At 42.0% G+C, this 21,633-nt stretch overlaps 1 protein-coding gene across 1 annotated transcript; it reads left to right on the top strand.

The window, feature by feature from the left end:
• Positions 1-9,144: 9,144 nt before the first annotated feature.
• LOC110498210 (odd-skipped related transcription factor 1) lies at positions 9,145-16,627 on the top strand. Its single transcript, XM_036955215.1, has 3 exons — positions 9,145-9,410; positions 13,357-14,101; positions 15,434-16,627. The coding sequence occupies exons 2-3, from the start codon at positions 13,401-13,403 to the stop codon at positions 15,564-15,566; spliced, it is 834 nt and encodes a 277-aa protein (XP_036811110.1). The 5' UTR covers positions 9,145-9,410; positions 13,357-13,400; the 3' UTR covers positions 15,567-16,627.
• The last annotated feature ends 5,006 nt before the right edge of the window (positions 16,628-21,633 follow it).

The raw sequence follows: 21,633 nt of genomic DNA on the forward strand, positions 1-21,633 counted from the left end.
TCATCATGGTTGGCCAGGGGTGTTGACCAGGCGTTGACCTGGGGTGTTCATCATGGTTGACCAGGGGTGTTTGTCATTAATATTACGATAGCGCTTTGCTTCTTTAGATTTCATCCAGTTGAAATATTTCAGGATTGCAGTGTCCATCTTAGGACAGCCGACACCAACTCCTGTCAACTCTTACAGTAACTCTGTTTGACGCTGACAAGTCTGAGTGACTCTGAGGCTGTCGGTTCTCAATGGCTTAAATAAAGCCATACAGTTCCCTCACTACTGTACTATGACCTTAGCCTGCCTGCCTGCCTGCCTGGCTGCCTGCCTGCCTGTGTACTACTCCCTTCACAGAACAGCGCACTCTGGCTCTAACCAGAATAGAAAGAGGAGTAGGAGGCCCCAGTGCACAACTGATCAAGAGGACAAGTACATCAGAGTGTCTAGTTTGAGAAACAGACTCTTCACAAGTCCTCAACGGGCAGTTGATGGTTGCTGATAATGGGCCTCTGTACGCCTATGTAGATATTCCATAAAAAAGCAGCCGTTTCCAGCTACAATAGTCATTTACAACATTGACAACATCTACACTGTATTTCTGGTGAATTTCATATTATTTTAATGGATATTGGATAAGTATTATATATAATGGATAATATATAATGGATAAAAATTTAACCCCTTATATCTGTTTGCACAAAACGACCTCCATACTTCTATTCATTTGTATGGGTTACATTCAGACGAGTCCCATTACACTTCTGAGGGTTGTAGAGCAAAACAGAATTCATAGCCCAAAACAGAGTTTGTAGCCCAAATGGTTTGGACGCTACAAACAGAAGTTGGCGCATTAGCGTTACCGACCGTCGTGTACCGACCGTCGTGTACCGACCGTCGTGTTTGTAATAGTCTAATCTTCACATAGAGTGGTATATTAGTTTGTATATTAGTGGTATATTAGTTTGTATATTAGTGGTATATTAGTTTGTATATTAGTGGTATATTAGTTTGTAGGCCAAACCGTTCGGATGCTACAGACGTTTTCATGAGAAAACCAATTTTTGGGATGTCTCGTGGTTTGACAAACACCGCTGTAGCTCGGCCCAGATGCGAAAGGCCGACATAGACGGAATGCGATGTTGTTTTTTTTTACAACAGATATCTCTTGCTTAAATTGACGAATTTTGATGGGAATTGTTTGTATTATGTTACTTAGATTGACGCACAGGTGCGTCAATACACTCTTAGGTGACAAATTACCAATGATACATCCTTAATCATCAGACATCCTTGCAGTCTGAGAATTCAAAGAATTGCCACTTATAACAAAGGCAATAAACACTGGTCACCATTTTGAATCTGCTGCTGTTCTGGACGATGCTGTCATATAGTATTGTCTCCTCAACGATATAAAAACATTAAAAAACACCCCGGGCCAATCAAAAGTTCTTGGAATCACAATTTATTACCTTCTTTGTAAATTGCAACACTCACAGAGAAACATGCATCCCAATCATTAATCTAAACACCAACAATAACATTAATGTTAATAGCCTGAAACGTCCCATAGTAGCCATGAGTTCATCATCTGGCACCACGTATTAGGTTGGTAGTAGGAGAAACGGCCACTTCCCAACCACATTTATTAGTTATTACAGGTCTATTATTTTTGTAATATGAACGAGTGACCTTAAAGGGCAACATTGAAGTCCATAAGGGCTCCCTTAACTTTGAGTATACCTCGATGACATCAACGAGCCGTGACTGATCCACCCTTTTTCTTCTTGCCTTATAATGAACCTCCAGCAGATATATGACCAAATGTAATTGGTTTTATTAAAATGGGAATACACATTTGAATGTACGCTGATTGGAGATCACTTTCATCTTGTGTTTTGAGTTATTGGATGTAACAATGTAAGAGAATTAGAGAGGGGAGTAATTCAACCGCAATGAAAGGTGGGGGGGTGTCTCAGAAGATATCGTTAGCTCCGAACACAACGTTGTTTCTCTAACCTTAAGGATGGTTCTAATGGGCGGCCGAGGAAGGAAACATAGCAATAATCATCTGGACCAATCACGGGTTCCTATTTCCTCAAGCACCTGACTCATTTGGGTGCTGGGAAAATAGCACAGGCTTTTACACATATCCGTTGCATGGCAACTGCCTGATTGATAAGCATAGATAATACATAGATCCATGGAACTCTATTCCACATTAAGTAACTCATGCGAGCAGTAAAATGTAATTGAAAAAACAGAAAAGACACACATACAGGCACAGACACATGCATACACACAGACACACACACACACACACACACACACACACACACACACACACACACACACACACACACACACACAGAGAGACACACACACACACACACACAATAACATAGATATATGGTAGTAGAGTAGTGGCCTGAGGGCACACACTTAATGTGTTGTGAAATCTATTGTGAAATGTAATGTAGTGTTTTAAAAAAATGGTATAACTGCCTTAACTGGACCCCAGGAAGAGTAGCTGCTGCCTTGGCAGGAACTAACGGGGATCCATAATAAACCCCAGGAAGAGTAGCTGCTGCCTTGGCAGGAACTAACGGGGATCCATAATAAACCCCAGGAAGAGTAGCTGCTGCCTTGGCAGGAACTAACAGGGATCCATAATAAACCCCAGGAAGAGTAGCTGCTGCCTTGGCAGGAACTAACGGGGATCCATAATAAACCCCAGGAAGAGTAGCTGCTGCCTTGGCAGGAACTAACGGGGATCCATAATAAACCCCAGGAAGAGTAGCTGCTGCCTTGGCAGGAACTAACGGGGATCCATAATAAACCCCAGGAAGAGTAGCTGCTGCCTTGGCAGGAACTAACGGGGATCCATAATAAACCCCAGGAAGAGTAGCTGCTGCCTTGGCAGGAACTAACAGGGATCTATAATAAACCCCAGGAAGAGTAGCTGCTGCCTTGGCAGGAACTAATGGGGATCCATAATAAACCCCAGGAAGAGTAGCTGCTGCCTTGGCAGGAACTAACGGGGATCCATAATAAACCCCAGGAAGAGTAGCTGCTGCCTTGGCAGGAACTAACGGGGATCCATAATAAACCCCAGGAAGAGTAGCTGCTGCCTTGGCAGGAACTAACGGGGATCCATAATAAACCACAGGAAGAGTAGCTGCTGCCTTGGCAGGAACTAACGGGGATCCATAATAAACCCCAGGAAGAGTAGCTGCTGCCTTGGCAGGAACTAACGGGGATCCATAATAAACCCCAGGAAGAGTAGCTGCTGCCTTGGCAGGAACTAACGGGGATCCATAATAAACCCCAGGAAGAGTAGCTGCTGCCTTGGCAGGAACTAACGGGGATCCATAATAAACCCCAGGAAGAGTAGCTGCTGCCTTGGCAGGAGCTAACGGTTATCCATAATAAACCCCAGGAAGAGTAGCTGCTGCCTTGGCAGGAACTAACGGGGATCCATAATAAACCCCAGGAAGAGTAGCTGCTGCCTTGGCAGGAACTAACGGGGATCCATAATAAATACACATACAAATACAACATACACTTCATTGGATGATTGATCACAAACATGACATCTTTTCATAAATGGGGAGCATATATTTAATAACAATAGAACAAAGCAGAAGCAAAGTAAGGCAGAACATTTCTAAAAACATTGTTTTTTTTGTTGTTGTTATTTTGCACTTGTTTGTAAACTGTGGGGGTGGATATTGGCAAATGTCAATTCCACTGAATAATTTCCAAGGTCCCTCAATGTGTTTCTTTAGTTTTCTAAAACTTATAACTCAACCCTAAACTTAAATAATCACAATTCTTACCTAAACTTAACTAAACCTACAACCCTAACCCTAACCAATTGGAATTGCATACCTAAACAAAACCTAAACTACCAAATCACATTGCTTTGCTTTAAAGCAACAATCAGCAGTAGAAACAGTAATAAAGTGTTTTCCTTGCCCCTGTTTCGGTAACAAGCTGAGGGACGGGGCCGGAGAAATGGAACCACTCTCAAATTCATAGACAGAGCTGTGGATGCAAGTACTGATCATCCATGGTATCAAAACGTACCTTTTTAACCATGTTTTGAGGCCATATAGTGTATGTTGACATGTACTTTGTTTACAAACACTAGAGTTAAACAAGCTTATATTTTAGCTTCTCATGGAGTGTGACAATTGAACTGAGCGGGCATTTCTAAGTTCTATTCTTCAAGAATCAATGGGTACATATCATTAACTCAAACAATAGATGTAGCAGCTGCTGAATTCCCCTTTAACTTAACCAATTACATTAATTTCTGTGCTCGAGGCAGAGCGGCCCATAGAACAACATGGAATAAGGAACAATTAAAGCTGCTTGTAAAGCCTGCATTTAAAGTTAAGAAAGGTTTTGACAGAGGACACAACAGCAGCAGCTCAGACAAAACATAGTTCACCTCTCTGTTTGGATTCAGGCACTGGTGGAATGTTTTACGTTGGAAATACAAATGAGTTATTTTGTTTAGTTAAACTCGTTCTCAAGACAAGCTGCAAGTAGCTGGGCTGATGGCTAAATGCTATCTACACATGGCTGGCTGCTAGCTAAATGCTATCTACACATGGCTGGCTGCTAGCTAAATGCTATCTACACATGGCTGGCTACTAGCTAAATGCTATCTACACATGGCTGGCTGCTAGCTAAATGCTATCTACACATGGCTGGCTGCTAGCTAAATGCTATCTACAGTACACTTGGCTGGCTACTAGCTAAATGCTATCTACACATGGCTGGCTGCTGGCTAAATAATATCTACACATGCGCTCTTTCGCTTGGCATAGAGACCTGGCTTCGATCACACTGAAGATCATGTACTCAGCCTCCTTGCGGCTCGCCATTATTCATGTTGTCAGTCAGAAAGGGAATGATGTAAAACTAACCATTACCACATGGAGATGGAGTATAGACAAGACCGGACCTTAGAGTTCAAAACCCTGGTGCAGGAGTTTGGTCTAGCAGTATAACGCAGCCAATTGTGGACTACGCATGCCCGGTGAGAGACCGGGGTGTCAACCTCTTCAACTCTAAACACTGTATCTGTCTTCCCATCTCACTTCATCTATATATGACAGGTAGACTAGTGGTTAGAGCATTGGGCCAGTTACTGAAAGGTTGCTGGATCGAATCCCTGAGCTGACAAGGTAAAGATCTGTCGTTCTACCCCTGAGCAAGGCAGTTAACCCACTGTTCCCTGGGTGCTGTGGATGTTGATTAAGGCAGCCCCCTGTACCTCTCTGATTCAGAAGGGTTGTGTTAAATGCAGAAGACACATTTCAGTTGAAGGCATTCAGTTGTACAACTGACTAGGTATCCCCCTTTCCCTTACAATCCAAATAAAACAACAAGAGGAGTGGAATTCCCCTCTCCTTAAATTGGGTAAAAACATAATTCCCTGATGCAACATGTTACAATAACACAACATCTTGTGTGCACTGGACACACATGACTAAATGCACTTCTCCAGCCGTGAACTGTGTTTAATGAAATTGCAGCTGCCCCCAACATACCATAGGAGTCAGTCTGTGGCTAATGTCTCCATCCTCCAGCTTCTGTAAACAAAGACATCCTCTCCACCTGCATGCAGCCTATCAGGGAGAAACACGTTTGAATTCTATGAAAGGCCGATGGACTTAAGATTCATTGGAGGACAGCTGACATCTTGCATAGATTTTTAGGCCTATAGATTTTTTCTAAAGCCCTTATGTCTAATAGGAACAGATCTGCAGATGTTGTCAATATAATCTTCTATTTCCCCCCTGTAGAAGAGTGTATGCCAAGCTAGCTATATGCATGGGAAAACACGTCACTTGAGCATTAATTATTAATAGGCTGCATATGAAGCATGGATATTGTATGTCATGTTCACCTTAAATTTCCCAGCTAGGCTCCAGTCATTGTGCCTGTACTGATCCAATGATCCAAAGGTCACAAACATTGTTACTTCCCACAAAAGCCTTCCAATACACCACAATTCCTTTGCCTTAAGTGTTTGTAAATAGTTGGAATAAAATATGCAAGTGATCTGTAAACATAATTTCTGAGGGAGTACCACTAGTAACACTCAGCAGGCTCTAGTACCACTCAGAGGTCTCTACTACAACTCATAGGGCTCTAGTACCACTCAGAGGGCTATACTACAACTCAGCAGGCTCTAGTACCACTCAACGGGCTCTAGTACCACTCGGAGGGCTCTACTACAACCCAGGGGACTCTAGTACCAATCAGATAGCTCTAGTACCACTCAGAGGGCTCTACTGCAACTCAGAGGGCTCTAGTACCACTCGGATGGCTCTGGTATCACTCAGAGTACTCTAGTACCACTCAGTGGGCTCTAGTACCACACAGTCGGCTCTGGTACCACTTAGAGAGCTCTAGTACCAGTCATTGGGCTTTAGTACCACTCAGTGGGCTCTAGTACCACACAGTCGGCTCTGGTACCACTTAGAGAGCTCTAGTACCAGTCATCGGGCTTTGGTACCACTCAGCGGGCTCTAGTACCACTCAGCGGGCTCTGGTTCCACTCAGAGGGCTCTAGTACCACTCAGAAGGCTCTGGTACCACTCTAAGGGGCTCTATTACCATTCAGAGGTCTCTGGTATCACTCAGCGGGCTCTAGTACCACTCAGCGGGCTCTAGTACCACTCAGCGGGCTCTAGTACCACTCAGCGGGCTCTAGTACCACTCAGAGGGCTCTGGTACCATTCAGAGGGCTCTGGTACCATTCAGAGGGCTCTATTACCATTCAGAGGGCTCTAGTACCACTCAGCCACTCAGCCGGTGGACTTGTAACCAGAAGGTTGCAAGTTCAAACCCCCGAGCTGACAAGGTACAAATCTGTCGTTCTGCCCCTGAACAGGCAGTTAACCCACTGTTCCTAGGCCGTCATTGAAAATAAGAATTTGTTCTTAACTGACTTGCCTAGTTAAATAAAGGTAAAATAAATAAAAAATAAACTCTCTAGTACGACCCAGCGGAATCTAGTACCCCTCAGTGGGCACTAGTAGGTAGCCTACAGACTTGGCTATTCGATGTGCTTCTGTGGCAGCATTGATGATAAATTATTGAGGTCACCACTCTTGAACTTGGCTCAGTGAGTCTTGACAAAATGTGCTCATAAAATAAACATTTCAGACTCTTTCATGACACTTATGAACAGTTTCAATCACCACATCACATCTTTGCCTTTAAGTTGGGAAATATTTTTGTCAATCAAAATATGCAGTATTTGCCTCAAAAAAAAAACGATTTCAATTGCAGAATGAAATCTGTCTTTGCAACACTGCATAGACTTTTGAATAGTTTGTCTTTAGAAACTATCCCTGCAATAGAATGACATATTTACAACACATTATATGTTACGCTATTCTAAAGTGCATCTAGTAGTGGCTGCTCTCACCATTTTAAATTATTATATCAATGTCATATAATTTTCTTAGCATATAATTTTTTTTCAAGCTTTTTTTGACATTCGGCTACTTTTCTGTCACAATATTACCGAAATTAAAATTGATAATATTCCAACAACAAAAGTTCTTGATTTGGGTTGATGTTAGACAATAAGGTTATGGCTCTGTGCCTACCCCTCATGTATTTGTCTGTAACGGAGGAACACAGGAGTAATAACTAACAATGTAATGTTTTGTCCAGCAGGTGGCGGGTTTTGTACACCATAGCACCACCGCAAGGTGTTGCTTATCGACACTTAAACCATCACGGTTCAAGTGCCCTGGAAATAAGAGCAGGGAAAAAAAAAACATCTTGACCACAGGAGCACGAGCACCTTGTCAGTGAAACGATAACGATGTAGTGCGAGCTGCATATTTGTGGCGCATGTTGTTTTTTATATCAATCACACTTATTAGGTTCATTTATTCATAAAAAAATTTTTTTTAACAAATAGCTGGTTGTTCAACAAAATCATAGATATAATTCCGAGGTTTGAGTGTTTCAGGTTCCCTGCCCTGCCTCATGTGAGATTGAGAGGACTTCAGATATTTTATTTATGATATCAATGTACTGGAAATACCTCACCTCTGTCCTTAGAAAGAAAGGTGTTTTCTAGTGCAATTTAAATTAAAGGCTTTAAGATGCATCTTCCTTTTTCCGCGCAGGGTGACCAATTGAATAATGGTTTTAAGGGAGATTAAATACACGTGTGTCGTTTCTTTCCCTCCAGATCTCAAGTTAAAGTGACAGTTGTATATTTTCTTTAATTAGGAGAAAGTGAAAATGTATTTGTTAGTCGTTCCACCTCGCACTCTTTTTAAACGAGCAATTTGTTTTTAATCCCATGAATATAATAATCGAATTAATTTGCTTGGGGGGATTTTTGCCCTTCGGATTACGGATTGTAGGTTTTAGGCCTATGAGGGAGGGTGCATGAGGTTCAGCCCGTACATTGTTTATTCCACTAATAATACCAACTTTATGAAAATACTTATTAACATTAATATTAATACTAGGATGATAACAACAAAACTAATAATAATAATGTGGGTGATACTTTAATTTGTTGCGTTAGAAGCCATCAATTAAATCCATGGAACGTGAATTGCTTCATTGCCAAATCCATTAACCCTTGATATGTTACCCTTCTACCCTTATATGCAATGTTGTAGGCAATCAATATGCCATCTCGGCATTACCATCCACTGATTTAAAAAAAATGCATCACAAAAATCAAATGCTCCTATGAATTTTAGCTGCCAAGTTATTTCCCAATATGGGCAAGGATGAGCTATTAGAATTCGATTTTTATGACATACCTATTTTTATTGTCTTATAAGCCTAGACAGGCTAAAAAAAATAGTCCTGCATTTTCAAATATGGGCCGGGCAAAATGACAAATGTATGTGTTTAGTAGTTGTAAACAGCCTATTGTAATTAGGCATTGCAGCCTCTCTAAAAAGAAACAAGAGAGTACAGTTGACACTATGCTACAACTATGTTCAGGCCATCACTAGAATGTTCAACTTATAATGAAAAAAGAGAAACTTGAGTTTATAGTAAGGAGCTCCCTCAAATTTGTATGGGGGCTGGCTAAATGACGCGCATGTGCGAGTAAAGGGTTTGGTTGCAATAAAGAGGCGGTTTGAGTGCAGACCGCAGGACAGTAACAGAAGGCGTCTTCACCAGAGTCACTACAGAAGTTCTACACGCAACTATTTTGGACAGCTGTTGAACTACACGCGCGTACAATCTAAACTCGATTTGAACATGCCGGGAAAGTTGTCTTACGAAGCCCAAAACTTTCTCTGAACTACATTCAACTTTGAACGTTTTTTTCCAAGACGTTTTGCATCGGACCATCCGCAGGTTTTCAACTCCAGGACCATTCCGGATCCATAGGACCGACATCTGCGCTGGTAACTATTTCATCGTATTACATTTTCTCTGTGATTTTTCTCTGAGCCATCAGTCAGAATACGACGTGTAAAATGTATTTATGGTCAGGCTTCTTCGGGGGAATGACAACGCGAGGCACAATACACAACGTTGTAAACTTTACCACAACTGATTTGAGAGTTGAGTTATTTAACATAACTGGTCCATTCGCAGTGAATAGATGTGTTATTACAATAGCCTAGCAACAATATTCAGTTTAGCCATTTTTGACCTGTTTAATGCTGGAACTAGAAGTTAACATATTCGACAGTGTCTTGAGCTTGCATGAGAGAGAGAGAGAGAGAGAGAGAGAGAGAGAGAGTCACGACTGTGAGCCTTCTGAGTTAGATGCGCGAAGAGAGTGTGAAACAGGTGGGATCTTTCAGAGGTAAACGCATTCCAGCACGTTGGAGTAAATTCAACAAGGACCTAAGTGAAAATAACGACATAATTCCATGCAAAAACGTACATTTTGTTGAATTGCATGATACATTACATGGTTTGAGTTAACATGAGAAAGATATGCGTGTTCGATGACGAGGAGGCACATTTCTTTTACAGGGTATCCCCAATTCATTTATCCAAACTTTGGTACCTTAATGAAACATTACCTTTTTATGTTGTTTATATATATATTTTTTAAATGTATTTTGTGGCATATTAAAGGTACTTCGAAATATTTGTTAAATGTCGATTTAATAAATTCAAATATAGCTGGAGTGGTAAGGATCATTGTTATGATCATTAATCGTTTTAAGTGTCTCTTATAATAAAATGACTTAAACGAATTTTACTACGTCGCCAAAAAAAAACTAAAATACATAGCCTACATTTAATAATTGATTAACATTTAACGGTCATCGTTGCAGGTGAATTACATTCAATCAATAGTTAAATATTCAGAGTTAAACCAGTGTTCTGGAATATATAACGACAGGCTACGCTTTAGTGTACTTTACATAGAAACATGGATTAGACCTATGTACTTTACTTTATTTTTTTTTTACATTTTTTTTTACATGAAAACACGATTTAATCGGGAATTGCAATAATCGGAATTAAAACAGTGGACAACGTATTGTGCTAATTGTTATGGACAAAATAATGGTTTTATGGTATCAGACATGATCTGGAACTATTGGCTTGAATTGAAATCATTCTTAGGCATATACATGTTTTATTTGCGATTGTCAGAGAACTGTTTCCCACGTTGCTTGGGTGCACACGTCTGTATTTTATTGCGCTCATATCCTCTCGTGTTCTGCATCAAAACACGGCTAAAAACATGTGTCCCTGGTCATTGCTGCACAATTGACCAAAGCATCTGTATTAACGTAAAAACTCTGAAGTTGCTGTCCAATACACACAAGGTCACCATTCCTCTTTTTATATATATATATATATATATATATATATATATATATATATATATATATATATATATATATATATATATATATATATATATATATATATATTATTTATTTAACAATATATGTTTATTAGATAGATGTTTTGCACTTGAATCCCCCTTTGAAAAAGAAAACTAAATAAATGAAGTCCAGGTTTAGGAAAGATAATCTATAGCCGCAGTAGACTAGTGAGTTTGTGGATATGGATTTAATTAGATTGAGTCCGATTCTGTATTCCTTAACCCAAAACCAATGCAATGTATTGCAATTCCATGCTTGATGTAGCCTTTTCAATTGCAAATTAAGTAGGTCCAGCCAGCATGCCTGCCTCTGTGCTTATTATGTACAACCTGAAAGAGGTGAACTCCCTCTAAATCATGACATGTATGTAATGTTGTAGGCCCATGTCTGGAGTCTACAAGAGCGCCCCAAAATCCAAAGTAATCCGATTTTTTTTCTCAGCTCAGATAAAGTTGTGGAAAAGCTGCCCTGATTTTGAGTGGATTTGGCTTGTGGGGACCTAAATGTGAATGCTGGTGTGACTTTTCTTACCAACACCAACGTAACGTTCTCCTAATTATATAACAATGTACTGGGAAAATGTAATGAAGGTGTACCTCGGGTCATTTTTGAACCCATAGGATGTTGTATATTGTGTCAAAACATTATTTGATTTCCTTATGTCCTACCTATAATATGTATTAGAGTTAGAGTGAGCACATTCTTTAACATATACTGGTGTGATATGTGTGGGGGAACATGATAATTCGATCATGCCTTGCGTTATCTTATCTCAAATCTCATACAAAGTCTGCTGTGTGATCGAGGCGTGGAATTGGAACAGTTGGCCAGTCACGTCCAACGGGGAAACGAGATTTAGCAGTGTTTAGCTTGATTGTTGAGTCGTTAGAGATGGTATGTAGACATCAAAGCGTTTTAAGGATATGAGACCACTCGGGAGAAACCGCTGATCGCCCCTAATGACATCGTAAGTAAAAGTAAATTACTTCTGCGTCCTGATCAGAAAGGAGAAAATCCCCGGGGGACGTTTGAGCTTCATTCTAATTAACACTATTTTTACTTCTATTTACTGCCGAATAGCCATGTCTTTCACTCAATCCACACTTTTTTTTAACAGTGTAGGCCTTTATTCACCAATATGATCAATGGGTAATTTTCTCCAATAGGCCTATCTATACCCATATATAGCCTATTAACATCTACAATATATCTTGATTTGGCCATATTGGAGGGTTTCCTTATGCGATGACGACATAACCCATGACCACGTTTAACAATTACATTTGAATTCTTAATCCCACATGAACTAATGTAAACCAGTAGTAGAATAATGAGTAAATCATATTTTCAGAACGGTAAAATCGGAGGATTACACACAATTCCCTATGACTAACAGAATCAAACAAAGCAAACGGCATGGCTTAGGGGGTAATGCTTTTTCTCTGGAACGCTAAAGCATATCACAATGGAAAGGTGCGGCTTGGGAGCTCTACTTAGACTAAAACAGAAACGACATAGGGTAACTGTGTCATACAGCCTGACAATCAAATATGTTCAGAAACAAAGAGGCTTTATATTCCTTTGTTATTTCCTCTTATTAAACCTGAATAAACAGCTCACTGAGGTATTCCCGCCTCAGTGAATGGTGTCATTCTATTTACCTGAGTCTTAACAGCCCGGGCATGTTTTCTGGGAACGGGAAACACCCACACCAGGCACATCCCAGTGTCTGTGTGTCAGCACTGGAAATTGTTTTGTTTTCTCACACCTTCTCCTCTCTGACATATATCCTAAGCACGTTCCACACACACACATACAAACTCACACATACAGGCTCTCATCACTCGTCGTGTGCCTTGCAGACAATACATGATTCAAGGTGTGTGTGTGTGTGCGCGTGTGCGTGTGTTGGGCCACATGTTGAGCTGGTAGTCCCTGTGGCATGGAGGTCTGGTTCAGAGCTGTTATCACTCTCTAAGGTGGCAAAGGGGCTCTCCCTAGAGAGAAAAAAACATCCCTTTTGTCTCAGTGGTAAAAAGGAGACATTCACATGTACCATCTTAATCCACTGATAATGAGGCCTCTTGAAAAGCAACTAGATAATCAAGCTGGATCGCTTGTGTATTGGCCTGGCATTGAGGCAGTTGTGTTGGGGTGTGAGGGGGGTGGGGGGGTGGGGGGGGGGGGGGGGGGGCAGGGTGAAGACACCAGGATGACCCAGAACAAGGGGGGTAGACTCAAAGCCTGTTGGAAGTGCAGGAAATACTTAGTTAGAAATGTTTTTTGATTCATTATCAAATATCACAATTATGCTCGTTTCATTATGGAATATTATGATCCATATTGTCATTATTTGTAGTTTTAGTTGTTGTCATGGTATCAGGGGTTTGTACAACTTTTTTATAACAAATAATGACTTATACGAGTATTAAACGAGTACAGTTCTGTTGTGTTATCAATATGACCTAACCTTTTTGATGTGTTGCTTTTCCAGAGGGAATCCCATTGCGATTCGAGTGATCAGTAGTGACACCAATCATGGGCAGCAAAACTCTTCCAGCCCCGGTTCCCCTCCACCCCTCTCTGCAGCTGGCCAACTACTCCATCCTCCAGGCCTCCAATGGCTTCCAGCTGCCCACGGACCAGGTCCCTGGCATCTATAGCTTCAGCGCACTGCACGCCATCCACCTCCACCAGTGGACCCTGGGCTACCCTCCCTTTGGTGTCCCCCGCTGCACTTTCTCCAAGCTCCCAGCCCTGATGGACGGCCGCTTCCCCGGCTTGCCTTCCATCCCCATCTTCCCCCACCTGGTCCAGCACAAGGACCAGGCCACTGCTGCCGCCACAGCAGCTACCACCATGAATCTCCTTCAGGGCTCCAAGAACAAGCCCCAGCCACGCTTCGACTTTGCCAACCTGGCCACCGCCGCCACCCAGGAGGACCCGTTGAAGGCAGAGGACCTGAGCATAACAGGGGCAGCCGCCGCCACTTCTCCTCGCCATGGCGGGCTAGGCTGTCTCATAGATGTAGCCAAGCTGTCGTCGCCCGAGCGCAAGCCTAGCCGTGGTCGCCTTCCCTCCAAGACCAAGAAGGAGTTTGTGTGCAAGTTCTGCGGCCGCCATTTCACCAAGTCCTACAACCTGCTTATCCACGAGCGGACGCACACGGACGAGAGGCCGTACACCTGTGACATCTGCCACAAGGCATTCCGGAGGCAGGACCACCTCCGAGACCACAGGTGAGACCTGTACTTTTTTTTCTATTTAATAAACATGGAGAATGGAGATAGATTGCTGCCAAAATGTTGTAAATGAATTAATCATATTTTATTGCATACTTTATTTATTGGCGACAGAACCTTCCACAGAAAATCCCAGAACCACATTCAGTTACACTGCTGTATAAGGCCTCCACATGAGAACAGCATGGGATATTAACACAAAACTGCTTCTTAAATGGTCATGTGTGCTATTGATGAATCCTGTTGTGCCCCCCTGACAGTGTCATGCATCAGGGTTGAGGCCTGTTCCATTGGAATTCATTCCAGTCAAAGAAATGGAACAGCCCCAAATGTAATTGGTCACAAACCTGTTATGCATTGCTTTTTAATGTGTTATGTTGAATCGATTTCTAATATCAAACTTGTCATTTCCCCAAGAGCGACAGACCAATTAAACGTAACGATAACACGATTATATTTTATGCTGAATCGGAATTCAGGATCAGTATGTGGAAAAAGTATCATATGAGATGGTTTAGCGGGCCAGTCAGTATCCCCATACCTCTCATATGAGATGGTTTAGCGGGCCAGTCAGTATCCCCATACCTCTCATATGAGATGGTTTAGCGGGCCAGTCAGTATCCCCATACCTCTCATATGAGATGGTTTAGCGGGCCAGTCAGTATCCCCATACCTCTCATATGAGATGGTTTAGCGGGCCAGTCAGTATCCCCATACCTCTCATATGAGATGGTTTAGCGGGCCAGTCAGTATCCCCATACCTCTCATATGAGATGGTTTAGCGGGCCAGTCAGTATCCCCATACCTCTCATATGAGATGGTTTAGCGGGCCAGTCAGTATCCCCATACCTCTCATATGAGATGGTTTAGCGGGCCAGTCAGTATCCCCATACCTCTCATATGAGATGGTTTAGCGGGCCAGTCAGTATCCCCATACCTCTCATATGAGATGGTTTAGCGGGCCAGTCAGTATCCCCATACCTCTCATATGAGATGGTTTAGCGGGCCAGTCAGTATCCCCATACCTCTCATATGAGATGGTTTAGCGGGCCAGTCAGTATCCCCATACCTCTCATATGAGATGGTTTAGCGGGCCAGTCAGTATCCCCATACCTCTCATATGAGATGGTTTAGCGGGCCAGTCAGTATCCCCATACCTCTCATATGAGATGGTTTAGCGGGCCAGTCAACCTCTCAACTCCCTTTTCCCTTAATATTTCTTTGTCGTCTCCTATTCATTTGGAGCTATAGGTTGATAGCTGTCTCTGTGTGTTTGTTATGTTTCCTTGCTCAACCCGTACTCTGTTTTTGTTCTGCTCTGCCCTGCAGGTACATCCATTCCAAAGAGAAGCCCTTCAAGTGCCAGGAGTGTGGAAAGGGATTTTGTCAGTCCAGAACTCTAGCTGTCCACAAAACGCTGCACATGCAGGTGAAGGAACTAAAGCCATCCAAGATTAAGTGATGTCAATACATGAAAAAAGAGACTAGGGGACACTGGAAACAATAACGGTGAAGACTATAAAGGAGAACAAGACAAAATTACCAAAGACGGGGGACATTGTAGAGCTGACCAAAGACGGGGGGACATTGTAGAGCTGACCAAAGACGGGGGGAGTTTGTGGAGCTGATCAAAGACGGGGGGACATTGTGGAGCTGACCAAAGACAGGGGACATTGTAGAGTTGACCAAAGACAGGGGACATTGTGGAGCTGACCAAAGACAGGGGACATTGTAGAGCTGACCAAAGACAGGGGAGTTTGTGGAGCTGACCAAAGACAGGGGAGTTTGTGGAGCTGACCAAAGACGGGGGGACATTGTAGAGCTGACCAAAGACAGGGGGACATTGTGGAGCTCAAGTGCCTGGAACATATAATGAGTAGAACATCTCTGAACTTGAACCAAACTGAAGTTCTCTGAACAGAAGAAAAGTGATATAAAAAGTTAACTGTTCACCAACAATTCACCAGCCAAGGAAGGAAGCCGTAGTGTTCATCGTGGGGAATGATTCTTCAGAGAGATTTGAAAATCCTGGATCTCTATGATGTATCCAGACAATATCCAGGAGCACCTTGTACTAGATCTAAGTTGTTTTTCCACATTTAGTTAAGAGATAATTAGGCTTAATGACTTTGAGGCAGTGTATTGGTTGTCCACGATGAAGCCCAATGGGGCGAATGGATCATACATCATAGCTGTATGGAATGTGATCTTGACCTCTCTGACAAAGTTGACCTCTCAGACATTCCGAAAGACTCTTGCTTTTGATCAAAATGACATTTTTTTTTAAAGGGACATTTACGAGTCTAAAGCAGTCTTTGTTAAAAAACAAAACAAAAAACAAAAAAACAACTAAATTGGTTAAAGTCATGTCAGCGTAATGTTATTCCACTTCCAAAGCTTACATTCCAATGTTATTTTTTTGTATAATTGTATTTTTTGCACTTTAACCTGATTATTGATTATTTACATATATCACTGGATTCCTAAAACTTATTTTGAGAAAATAAATAGTAATTTTCTAAACAAAATCTATATTTTATTGTTTATTCTGGCTTCTTGTGAGAGGAATACTATCAAATACTTTGCCCATTTTTAATCATTGCCTTAGCATTCTTTTAGGGTTTTGAAATGGAAATCAGCTGTAAAAAAAACGTTTTGTTTTCTCATTTCCTGTAGTTGACACAGGACTTCTGTTATTGTGCTTTCCGTGTTACCAAAGTAGCATCACTTTAAAAAACAACAGCTAATAGGAGCATTGCATAAAGGGTATGGAGAGGGCTCCAGTGTGCATGCATGTGTATTGTGAGGTGTTGCAGTGGTCCTCATCCGAATGACAGCATTTAGAAGTGGATTTAACACCTGTCAACGTGACTTTGGTGGCTGATAGCTAACACTGTCAACATTAGGTGTAAACAGGACCATCAGACATGTATATTGTGAACATGAAAGAACAGGTACAGATTAAGAGAAACCTTAGTATTTACCCTGCACCCTCTCATCCCTTTGGAAACTCACAAGTTGTAACTTACAACTATGTGAAAGATATAATGAACAACACTAAAATATCAGTCACGTGATACTAATTACATCTCAATAGATGATCTACTTCCTCAAAAATATTTCCCCCTGTTTTAGAAATCCAGTGCATGACACCCATTGACTATATGTGATATGGCAGCACAGCTAACAGACATGCCCCCAAATGTAATGGAACTTTACCAGAAATATTCAGACAGTATGAAATCAGTATCAAAGTGCTGAAAAGGTTGCTGGATTTTTCCAGGCATATTCTTGAAAGGAATGTTCTCAGATCGTTTTCAAAAACCAGATTATCAATGTTAGAGAAGGAAGACAACCTGTCATCTATCGGAAGTGTTTCTGGGTAACAGCAACTGTCCTCTGAAACATTGTTTCCTTGTTCCAGGTTAGACAGAAAAGTGATCTGTCCAAGCATTTTGTAAGTTGAAAGGCATGTACAGACAGCGGGCAGCCAAATATTACTTTCAGTCTAGGGGCCAGGGGTTGGATTGGCCATCTGGCAATTCTGGCAAATGCCAGATGGACTGGACTCTTTTTTTCAGTTGGGTGGGCTGGTTGAAATTGACACAGACACAAAATATATATATATTTTTAAATATATAAGGCAATGAAAAAGGTGACATAGCCGGCAGCCCATCCCACTGGGCACACACTGGTTGAATCAACATTCTTTCCATGTCATTTCAATTCAATTACGTTGAACCAACGTGGAAAAGAAATTGAATTCCTCTGTTATACTAATCTTCATTTTTTAAAAACCTTTATTTAACTAGGCAAGTCAGTTAAGAACACATACTTATTTTCAATGGTGGCCTAGGAACGGTGGGTTCACTGACTTGTTCAGGAGCAGTACGACATATTTTTACTTTGTCAGCTCGGGGATTTGATCTTGCAACCTTTCAGTGACTAGTTACCAGTCCAACGCTCGAACCACACTAACCACACCTGCCGCCTTTGGTGGATTAGTGAGCAAAGGCTGGCACCCCTACCAGGATGGGCCCCTACCAGGCTGTAGTAATGAACACTTAGGGTGGGTGATGATTCAGGGGAACATGTTAGTCTGGAGCCCTGTAATAGTAATGAACACTTAGAGGGGTGTTTATTTAGGGGATCATGTTAGTCTGGAACCCTGTAATAGTAATGAACACTTAGGGGGGTGTTTATTCAGGGGATCATGTTAGTCTGGAGCCCTGTAATAGGAATTAACACTCAGGGTAGGTATTTATTTAGGGGAACATGTTAGTCTGGAGCCCTGTAATAGTTAAGAACACTTAGGAGAGGGGGGGGGGGTTTATTTAGGGGAACATGTTAGTCTGGAACCCTGTAATAGTAATTAACACTTAGGGTAGGTGTTTATTCAGGGGAACACATATTACAGGAAGTCATTTTCAATATAGCCTATGTCATTAGCTTGGCTATTATAACCTATAAGACTTAAGCAGACAGACAGGCAGACAGACAGGCAGGCAGACGGACAGGCAGGCAGACGGACAGGCAGACAGACAGAAGAAGAAGCAGAGTGACAGCAGAGAAGATGCGGCGACAGACAGACAGCACAACAGGGAGGCAAACCAAATGGCTAGACAGAGACACAGTTATAGGGATGAGTTGTATCTCCAGACAGAGACACAGTTATAGGGATGAGTTGTATCTCCAGACAGAGACACAGTTATAGGGATGAGTTGTATCTCCAGACAGTTATAGTGGTAGAAGGTGCAACCCATGATAATAGTATGGTCTGGTGGTATGAAATCAATTGAAGTTGCACTGCAAATCATGCCTAAATTCCCCCTGTTTCTGAAACAATAAGACAATTCAACACTAGCTCGTAAATCCCTAGAAACGGTAGAGTACGCTACGGTGCTATACCTCTTGGGGATTTAAAGCTAAAGTGTCTCTCACGCATATGCGTGCTAAGACCTTTATTGCTTTACTCAGCGCCTCCTTGGAGACCTACACCTACACTACCACTGATGTTCCGTTGGGAATTCTAACCTGCAACTGGTTTGTTCTAATGTACGTCCCACATGGAGCCCTATTCCCTATTTAGTGCACTTCTTTTGACCAGGGCTGGCACCCTATTCCCTATTTAGTGCACTTCTTTTGACCAGGGCTGGCACCCTATTCCCTATTTAGTGCACTTCTTTTGACCAGGGCTGGCACCCTATTCAGTGCACTTCTTTTGACCAGGGCTGGCACCCTATTCCCTATTTTGTGCACATCTTTTGACCGGGGCTAGCACCCTATTCAGTGCACTTCTTTTGACCAGGGCTCCGTTGTGCTCCATTTGTGACGCTGCCCTGGACGCCCCTCCTTGACTGACCCGCCACACTGTCGTCACATGATCCCCAACACACTGGCACTGTTTGGAACGTGCCTGCAGTGAACCTTCTCAATCTGTTGTGTTGGAGTTATCCAAGAACCCCGTTTCGGCTGGGTCCGATAGTACTGATTAGGAAAAATGATGATTCAAACCTAAGCCATTATGAAGATCTAAACGTACCCCAGTTCTAGCCATATACCTTCAATCATAGAGCCACATCTAGAAGAAGTACCTTCAAATCAAATCAAAGTTTATTTGTCACGTGCGCCGAATACAACAGGTACAGTGAAACCTTACACTGAAATGCTTACTTTCAGGCTCTAACCAATAGTACAGAGAGAAAAAAAAGTGTGTGTGTGTGTGTGTGTATAGGTAAGTAAAGAAATAAAACAACAATAAAAAGACATTTGAAAATAAGAGTAGCAAGGCTATATACAGACACCGGTTAGTCAGACTTATTGAGGTAGTATATACACATGTAGATATGGTTAAAGTGACTATGCATATATGATGAACAGAGAGTAGCAGTAGCATAAAAAGAGGGGTTGGCGGGTGGTGGGACACAATGCGGTTAGCCAATGTGTGGGAGCACTGGTTGGTCGGGCCAATTGAGGTAGTATGTACACGAATGTATAGTTAAAGTGACTATGCATATAAGATAAACAGAGAGTAGCAACAGCGTAAAAGAGTGGTTGGGGGGGGGGGCACACAATGCAAATAGTCCGGGTAACCATTTGGTTACCTGGTCAGGAGTCTAATGGCTTGGGGGTAAAAACTGTTGAGAAGCCTTTTTGTCCTAGACTTGGCACTCCGGTACCGTTTGCCATGCGGTAGTAGAGAGAACAGTCTATGACTGGGGTGGCTGGGGTCTTTGACAATTTTCAGGGCCTTCCTCTGACACCGCCTGGAGTAGAGGTCCTGGATGGCAGGGAGCTTTGCCCCAGTGATGTACTGGGCGGTACGCACTACCCTCTAAAGTGCCTTGCAGTCGGAGGCCAAGCAATTGCCGTACCAGGCAGTGATGCAACCAGCCATGCTCTCGATGTTGCAGCTGTAGAACCTTTTGAGGTTCTCAGGACCCATGCCAAATCTTTTTAGTTTCCTGAGTGGGAATAGGCTTTGTCGCGCCCTCTTCACCACAGCCACATCTAGAATAAGTACCTTCAATCATACAGCCACAACTAGAATAAGTATTGGGTGAAAATTTTTAGCACAAAACACATCCAAAACTGTCACTGGTCAGGTAGCTGGAAGCTAAGGTGAATATTCAGTTTTCAGGAAAGGTTACTAAAGCGAGTGTAGTTCACCAAACCACCGTTAATACGCGTTACATCAACATAACATACACATATCAAGCATTACAAAGCTTCATGTAATTTCCAACGTACAGGTAACTGCCAAAATAAAGGAAACACTTGAGTAAATGAGGGATACAAAGTATATTGAAAGCAGGTTGTTCCACGCAGGTGTGGTCCCTGAGTTAATTAAGCAATTAACATCCCATCATGCTTGGGGCCATGTATAAAAATGTTCAGTTACCCATCAAAAGATCTCAGTGACTTTGAAAGAGGGATCTCAAAGGAGCATAGGCAGTTTGAAAGGGTTTTGTGTGTGTGTCACTCAGTCACCAGATCTCAACCCAATTGAACACTTCTGGGATATTCTGGAGCATTTTCCACCTCCGTCAACAAAACACCCAAATTATGGAATTTATTGTGGAAGAATGGTGTAACATACCTTCAATAGAGTTCCAGCCACTTGTATAATCTATGCCAAGGTGCATTGAAACTGTTCTTGCGACTTGTGGTGGTCCAGCGCCCTGTTGAGACACTATGTTGGTGTTTCCTTTATTTTGGCAGTTACCTGTATATTATAGTGCAATTAGTCAGAAATGCAATGAACAATGTTACAAGATTTGCACAAAGAAAATGTTGCATGTTGTTCATCAAATGAGCTATACTGAACAAAAAAACAAACACAACATGTAAAGTGTCTCATGTTTCATGAGCTGAAATAAAAGATCCCAGGAAATGTTCCATATGCACAAAAAAAAAGCTTATTTCTCAAAAATGCTGTGCACACATTTGTTTACATCTCTGTTAGTGAGCATTTCTCCTTCGCCAAGATAATCTGTCCACCTGACAGGAGTGGCATATCTGTCATGGTC

The sequence above is a fragment of the Oncorhynchus mykiss genome, chromosome 19, assembly GCF_013265735.2.
Source record: "Oncorhynchus mykiss isolate Arlee chromosome 19, USDA_OmykA_1.1, whole genome shotgun sequence".
Classification (NCBI taxonomy): domain Eukaryota; kingdom Metazoa; phylum Chordata; class Actinopteri; order Salmoniformes; family Salmonidae; genus Oncorhynchus; species Oncorhynchus mykiss.